This window comes from Limulus polyphemus, unplaced genomic scaffold (assembly GCF_000517525.1).
Source record: "Limulus polyphemus unplaced genomic scaffold, Limulus_polyphemus-2.1.2 Scaffold5856, whole genome shotgun sequence".
NCBI lineage: Eukaryota > Metazoa > Arthropoda > Merostomata > Xiphosura > Limulidae > Limulus > Limulus polyphemus.
Window position 1 is genome coordinate 15,837 of NW_013671466.1, and position 8,888 is coordinate 24,724.

At 29.6% G+C, this 8,888-nt stretch overlaps 1 protein-coding gene across 1 annotated transcript in view; it reads left to right on the forward strand.

Moving 5' to 3' along the window:
- Positions 1-1,271: 1,271 nt before the first annotated feature.
- LOC106473066 (protein transport protein Sec61 subunit alpha-like) overlaps positions 1,272-8,888 on the forward strand; it is a 16,239-nt gene continuing 8,622 nt past the window's right edge. The window contains exons 1-5 of the mRNA XM_013933745.1: positions 1,272-1,358; positions 4,265-4,332; positions 5,218-5,283; positions 6,830-7,040; positions 7,960-8,069. Coding sequence (XP_013789199.1) covers positions 1,352-1,358; positions 4,265-4,332; positions 5,218-5,283; positions 6,830-7,040; positions 7,960-8,069 — 462 coding nt within the window. The 5' untranslated portion in view covers positions 1,272-1,351. The remainder of the gene's footprint in view (positions 1,359-4,264; positions 4,333-5,217; positions 5,284-6,829; positions 7,041-7,959; positions 8,070-8,888) is intronic.

Below are 8,888 nucleotides of genomic sequence, written 5' to 3' on the forward strand. Positions count from 1 at the left end.
CTAGAGGACGCCACAGTGGTCATGTGACTCGCTGACGCAACAATATATTGGACATTAAACTTACTTGCGAGAAGAAGTAGGTTAACACCGCTGTTTATGCTGACATGACTGAGACATTAATTTGCAGAGATATATGTTTTAAAGTGAGAGAGAAAGTTATAATCAGGATAGCAAGCGGAAAATAATTTTCAATATATTTAGACCAAACTGCTGGGATATTACATGCAACGATTGAGATTCATACCCATTCTGTCTTATTTTATCTGCTTCCTTTATTTAAAATTATGATTTTTTTATGATATATAAGTTTTGTATTCAGGAAGACAATGTTAAGCCACTCTTATATATTCCTTTATAAATTCATAAAATTTTAAAGAGACAAAAAGGAACTTCTTAACCCATCAAGAATATACCATAATTCCAACTCCCAACTATAACCACCACTTACTACTCATGTATTCATCCAATCTTTTCTTTAACTCAGTTAAATTTTCTGCTTCTACCTTGAAGTCAGCTCATTCCAAAAGCCAACCACCCTGTTTGAAAAGTAAAACTTTCTAAACTGCAGACGACTCCTACCCTGCCAAAATTTGAATTTATGACCCCTTGTCCTATTGTTCTCACTGCTAAATACACAAAAAAGTTTGATGGATCTATATTATCAATACCCTTGATAATCTTAAACACCTCAATCAAATCCCCTTTGACCCTTCTCCTCTCCAGAGAAAACAAGTTTAGATATTTTAGTCTCTCCTCTTTGGACAATCCCACCGTCCCATCCTAGTGGTTCTTCTCTGAACCTTCTCCAACAATTCAATGTTCTTCTTAAGGAAGAGAGCCGAAAATTGTACACAGTACTCTAAATGAGGCTTATAAGTGATCTATACAGTGAAACAATAATAATCATTGTCTTGCATTCAATATTTCTATAGATGCTACCCAAAATCCTATTAGCCCTATTGCTAACTACAATACACTGTTTAGATGACTTAAGTGATTTTTAGATCACAATACGACAACGTAAGTTATGGTAATTTCGTATTCTTATTTTTATTACATTGTAATTCATGATGAAAGAAATTCTATAACACTGAATTTTTCGTTGAGTTTTTGTATTAAAAGACAAGATTAGTTCGTAAACTTGAGATTAAAATGTAAACTGGTATTAATTTAATTGATCCTCGCAAAACATTTAGTTTTTCATAATGATATCATAGCGAAAGACACTATATGCGGAAGTCAGAAATAAACAACCACGTGACTTCCTTTCGCTACGTGGTCAAATTTGTTGTGTGTGTTGGTGTTTGAGTGTAGGGGTTTTAACTCTGTAAATTCCCGGTTATCTTTGAAAATGGGAAGTAAGTATAACAATACCATGTATGAAAAGGTTTGAATATTTGTTGCTCGGAAAATTTATAACTTAAATGTATATCTGGTTATTATTAGTTTCATGTAGTTAACCGGTATGTGTACACCTTGGTTACCTGAGTGAAGCTAAAGTACTAAAGGTTTAAAGTTAAACTACTTTGGAAGGTACAACTACTGATTAATTAGCCAGTGGGTGACGTGGCTTTAAAATTTTATTTTATAAAAATTGAACGTCGATATTTTCAGAATTTAAGTTTGTAATGTACAGTATTTACTGAAAGGAACTTTTTTTTTTTTACGGATTAAGTCAAATGTGAATGAGTTTGATACTATATAAAACTGGAGTTATGATATTAATAATATATTTATATATAGTTTCTTACTACGCACTGTATCGTTAATATATCTATAACCTATAGGCATTATATAATGCATGGTTTATTATATTAATAAACTAGTCTTCATAACTTGTACGTTTTTTGAATTTTAAACTGAACTCTCAAGTATTTTGAGTAGCTTATGAAGGTCATTGTACCATAGAAATGTTGACCTAGTTTGACCAGTATAAGATATACTGTTAAGTTAGTCTATTGTGTGATTTCATTCAACTGATAGTTGTTATATGGTGGTATTTCATTATTTGTATCTAACAACCACGTTAAAGTTTAAAAAATATTAAGATGCATTAACTAATATACATGATGTAAAATCCCAAAGCATTACATAACATATTTTAACAAAATTCTAAGAAACTACCATATGGTGAAGGTTTTTCTAAGTTGTGTTTGCAAGTATTTTAGAATAACTTATATTTAAAAGTCTAGCCTAGTAAATATAGCTACTTGCTCAGTTGATAGAGGACTCACCTGGCATGGGTAAGGTCTCAGGTTTGAGTCCAAGCTGAGGAAATCTTGGCAAAGATAAAAAACATATATATAGATATAAAAATACTTTTAAGCTAGAGATTATAATAAATTCGGATTTATAAAAGCCTTTGTAACTAATATGTGTACAAAAAGTAATTACAGAATGAAGTAGTAGTAAGTATACATTATACATATAACATCGGTAAGTTCAATACTATGCTACTATAGGTTCCATAAGTATAGCATTCAAACATATCACAACATAAAAAAATTTATATTGTAGGAAATATAAATTGTGAAGATAATATTGTCAAATAATACATAAATATGGCACCTGTTTATTCTTCTATATGTTCTACTACTAGAAGGCAATCAAATTCATGTCTTGATCCTATTTTTATTAAAACAGAGAAATTTGGCTCAATACAAACAGCAGTTATAAAATGAGGAGGACAGATAATTTTAATACAGCTTTCAAAATTAACCTAAAAAATACCAGTGTATATAATAATTATTATATGTTAAATAAGAGAATAAGAGAATGTTAATATAACAAGCTGGATGTGGTAGTATTTATCAAGAATTAAATATACAACATGCATAAAAAATTGTTGCAATATTAGAAAATATAATTATTTAAGTCATCCATGAAATATCTAAAAATAAATGGAACAAAGAAACAGAAGTCATGTATGAAAAATAGATTACTAAAATTTATTAAACATAGAAATGAAAAAATCAAACTATAATGAATTAGTTTAATTTAAAAACTGTAGAAGTTATCTAAATAGTCTTAAAAACAAACATAAATTACAATAAGCAAAAACAAAAAAGGTTGTGAAAATAATATTAAAAAACAACTGGATATAATTAAGGAGATTATCCCACTGATCTTGAACACAATGAAGCAGCTTGTTGTTTTTTTTCCAACTGAAAACGAAGATAGAATTTACCATTTTTTAAATATAAAAATTTATAGAGAAGTTTTAACAGAATATAGGAAGACTTACATATCAGTAGCTGACATTTAAAACAAAAGTAAGCATTTTATTATTTTTTAAAACATATGACAATGAAATATTTTTGGACTTTCTAGTTGCAAATTTATACAGATATATATATAAATAATATTTGATTTTCAAAAGCGACATAATCTGTAGAATATTCTTCTAAAGTTTCAAACTATTTCATCCAGTATTTCTTTTTCATAATGCAATACAATCAACTATGTAATGGATGCATCAAATTGAGACATCATGGTCTTTTAGTTAAAATGTATAAATAAGTGATGAAATGAAAAAAAATTGTTTGAATACAAAGAAAACATGTTTTATGAGATTTTCTTCAAAAGACTCAAAACAAGTAATTATAAGTAATCAAATATAGCAACTGTAGATGTAAACTTTTAGATATCACAAACATTAATTTTACAAAAAAATATGAATATTATAAATATCTTGAAATAATACTATATATTTAATTGGAGAGAACAAATTACAAATTTTACAGTGATATTTTCTTATGAAAAAAATGAAAAATCTATAATTCTTGGTTTGATTCTATCCTCCAGTGTAGGGAGATACTTGTTTATGAAATTTAAGTTATAATACAGTTACAAAAAATAATGTACTTGTTTTATTAATCACTCAAGATTGTATAATGCTAAAGCTTACCCAATAAAAATGTTTTCCATTGAGTAATAATTTGAGTCAAGTTACATGAATAAATTGATTTATTTACATTCAATTAGGGTGTTGAAACAGTTGCTCTTTATCACAAACCACGCCCCCTACATGAATGTAAAACAAAGGTACGGGCTTTCGTTCTAAGAAAAGCACATGTTCGTAGTGCACACAAACAATGTATCATATTGGAAAGGAAGACATTAGAGAAAGTTTTTAGGATGGACTACTTTGGAGAGGAAGACATTAGATAATATTGTTTTAAGTATTGTGTTTAAATAAAGGTAGACATTTTTTTCAAATATATCTTTATTCTTTTATATAACTGAATTTGATTTGATTTTCCAGTTAAGTTTCTTGAAGTGATTAAACCATTTTGTGGAATTCTCCCAGAAGTTGCTAAACCTGAAAGAAAGGTGAGGTTAAACAAATCTGTTTTGGTGACTGAACTTTTTTCTCTTTGTTTCTAAAAACATATTAAAAAGGAAAGATGTAAAAGTATTCCAATTGTGTACTTTTTCTGGAAATATTGATTTTGTTAGTTTACAAATTTATGTTGAATCTTTAGTGCATATTGAACCATTAAGTGAGATAAACTTGACTATCTCAATGAACTTAAATCGCTTTTCATTAACAATACATTAATGTTGTTACAGATTTATCAATTATTACATTAAATAAGATCAAACTTGTTTGTTCAAAATTTTAAAAAATGACAGTAAGGTAGCAATTTCTAATTGTTAAATGCTATAAAGTTTAATTGGTAGAGATGGCAGTTAAAAGCTATAAAGTTTAATTGGTAGAGATGGTAAAATTAAACCCTAAATTTGATCACTCAAAATGAGTGGATATTTTTAGAAGCATTTTTTTTCAAATATTTGTGTGAGATTTTTAAAACATGATAGTCTGTATGATACCAAGCAATGTTATTAATCACTAACTTTTGTTTGTAATAATATTGAGTTTTTGTATTCTCATACATCAGTAGAAACTTTTGACTACAAGAACCTATACTTTGAAGTCATTGTGATCCCACAATAAATCACTCTATAGTGGTTAAAAGAGATAACATTGTTGCGAAGCTTGTATCACATCATTATATCTGAGTCTTCTAATTTATTGTAAAACCTTAATTTTTAGAACTTTATCATACATTTGAAAAGTGATAATTGTTGATAGTAAAACCAGTTATTGTTTAATAACCAAAAACTTATTAGAGCTACACATGTATTGTCTTATGTTGTACAGGAAGTTGATTTTTTTGAGCTAATTAAATGAAACTAATTTTTTTTTTTTTTAGTATTCAGTTTAGAGAGAAAGTGCTATGGACTGCTATTACGTTATTCATATTCTTAGTTTGCTGTCAGGTAAGAACTGGCTGAAAATTAGAAAAAAAAATATTAGATGAATGAAGTATTGTGTGCAATTATGAAATAAATAAATATATATTTACACACACACAGATAGCGGGGAGTAAGAAGTACAAAACAATAACCTTTGTTTCTGTTTCAAGTGATTTATATTAGAGCTGGGACATTTAATCGATAGAAACAATAACCTCTGAGCAGTGATTATGTCATTGAGTATCACTAAACTAAGCAATAAAAGAAAATTACGTTTAAGTCAATTGTCACGAAAATAATCCAATCATTGAGATTTGTATTCCTGATTATTACTACTTTATGTTATGTTCAGCACAAAGTTATGTAACGAAATACGAGTGTTATGCTCAATTTTAACCTAATAAGTTGTTTTTTTTTACTTCAAGTTTGTTCAGCTTTGGTTATTTTTAGAAGGTGAGGCCCATGATTCAAGGTTCTCGAGTTCGATTTCCGTTGCAACCAAATTTGCTCGCCTTGTCTTTGTTATAGCAAAGCCACTAATGCTAATTGTCACTGTCACCACTAACTTTGAACTGCTGATTAGAGAGAAGAGAACTGTCTAGCTCCGTATGCTGACAACCTTTTTTTTCTTCTTCTTCTCGAAATGTTGACTAGGGGTAAGGCAACTTTCTAGCACATCTGTTGCCTTTGTTTGTTTTTTATACCTACCAAATTGATTAATCAAATCTAATTTGGCTGTCTAGTAATCACTAACTTCCAGCTTTAATTTGAATCTACTAATTTTTTTGATTGTAAAATAATCAATTGAACAAACTCATAATAAAATATGTGTACTAATTTTAACAAAAACTAACACTTGTTGTGTTGTATATTGTTTGATAGTGGTTTCTCTATTGGTTTTTCTCAGCTAATCAAAGTTGTGTTTTACTTTTTTCATTTACTGTTCTTTACCACAACCACTTTAGTTAGACACCCAAAGTTACATACTTAAAACTAGAAACAGTATTTTTGGATGAAAAACTTGTAAGTTAGCATATTTTTAATTTTCTGTGTTTTATTTGTACTAGATTAGTCAGACTTGATGTACTTACTGTAGTGTACTAAGTTGACAAAGGATTTAAAGTCTATAGTATTTTGAACTTGCAAGGTAACAACAGTGTTTGAACTAGGCTTAATTGACTGTAAAAAATGAACTGATGTAACATAGTAAAAAGTCATCTATAAACATTTACTTAAGTTAAAATTCAGATTTTTGTCTGAAAATGCTAACACGTGCATGAGTTAAAAATAATAAAATGCTAACACGCACGTGTTAGCATTTTATTATTTTCAACTCATGCACGTGTTAGCATTTTATTATTTTTAACTCATGCACATGAGTTAAAAATAATAAAATGCTAACATGTGCATGAGTTAAAAATAATAAAATGCTAACATGTGCATGAGTTAAAAATAATAAAATGCTAACATGTGCATGAGTTAAAAATAATAAAATGCTAACACGTGCATGAGTTAAAAATAATAAAATGCTAACACGTGCATGAGTTAAAAATAATAATTGCTTTTGTAGATTCCACTATTTGGAATCATGTCCTCCGATTCAGCAGACCCCTTTTACTGGATCCGAGTAATCCTGGCTTCTAATCGAGGAACCCTGATGGAATTGGGAATATCCCCCATTGTGACCTCCAGTTTAATCATGCAGCTTCTCTCCGGAGCGAAGATCATTGAAGTGGGTGACACCCCCAAGGATCGAGCTCTGTTCAACGGAGCACAAAAGTGTATGGAACATTTATTGGTTGATAAAAAATTATGTAAATCTAATTTAATTTAGAATCAAGAAAACTGTACAAAACTATCTTTTAATTTTTATTTTTTTTTACTTTTTTCATGTGTTCAATATTTTGAAACTCAATTTTTTAATGACTTTGTAGAGCATTATAAAAATAATAAATAAGAATACAAATTATTATCAATCTACTAACAATAATAATACTAAGGTGTAAGTTGTACCTACAATACTAAACATATTTAAAAATGTTTTCAATGAAATATTTAACAATTTTTTTAAAATTAAAATGTAAAAAAAACAGTAGAGTAAATGTAGAACAAAGCATTTTTTATCATGTCTCAGAGAAGGAGTAGCATCTGTCAGAATAACTTGGCCTGTATCAGAGAAGAAGTAGCATCTGTCAGAATAACTTGGCCTGTATCAGAGAAGAAGTCACATTTCTGAGGACAACTTTTTGCTTGTCTCAAAAAAAGTCATACTTCTCAAAAACTTTTTGGCCTATCTCAGAGAAGTCACATATTAAAAGACAACTTTGGGCCTGTCTCTTTCTCTGAGACAGGCCCAAAGTTGTCTTTTAATATGTGACTTCTCTTGTTGTATTTGTGAAGAGTCTAGCATTTACTCTTGTGTTTTATTTTATCAGTCCATCTTGAACTATTTTATGTTAGTTTTTATTCATATTCATATTCTTTATTTGGTGTTACATTTTAGTTTTACACCCTTGCTGTAACTATCGTACTCTCTACTTTAATGTATCTAAGAAATACAACAATAATACATGCATATGGTACAAAGTCTGTGAAAGTTATGAAACACGTGGAAAACGTAGAAACCAAAAAATGGGAAGTAATATGTGTAAATAAGTGGTTGTTTTATAGATTGGAAGTAAGTTTTTATTATATTTATAGTATTCGGTATGGTGATAACAATTGGACAAGCCATTGTGTACGTGATGACAGGCATGTACGGAGACCCTGCAGACATTGGAGCTGGAATTTGTCTCTTAATCATCATTCAGGTGAACCACTTCGTTACGATCGACAACGTTTATTTCTGTGTTACTAACTTTGATGTGTACTACAGAATAAAGCTGTAGGACTGTTCAGATTTTAATCACTGTCTAATTAATAATTAGTTATCCTCACACACACACACACACACACACACACACACTGGTTGTTCATAAGTATCTCTGAGGGCTTATAATACTCAAAATCATTTTACGATAGGTGCTGTGGGCAGAACACACATAACCCATTGAGAAGCTTTGGTCTCAACATCAAACAACCAATTTTTTTTACTGGATACTAATTTGCTAACGAACTTTAAACCCAACGTTTCAGCCTGAGTATTCTCGATGGAATGTTTGGACCCCCCAGACTTCTCCGCAAATACAGTCTTTCCCAGGACTTTCCTGATGATGGTAGCAGTTTAACAGCCAGGACATAGAATATAAACTAGTTAGTTATTAGTAGATACAAAAAAAGTAACAATTAATAATTATTTTTAGGTGATCATAGAGTCTACTAACCAGTACAGTGAGTGATATTCACTCAACACAACATCAACCTTACTGTAAATATTTAATTAGGATTTTATAAATATCCTAGTCACTTGTTGGAGCTTGTTAAATTAGAAACCTTCACATTGTTGAGGTCTTTCTCATGGAAACTGCTACAGTCAGGTTGATCCTAGTCACTTGTTGGAGCTTGTTAAATTAGAAACCTTCACATTGTTGAGGTCTTTCTCATGGAAACTGTTACAGTCAGGTTAGTCCTAGTCACTTGTTGGAGCTTGTTAAATTAGAAACCTTCACATTGTTGAGGTCTTTCTCATG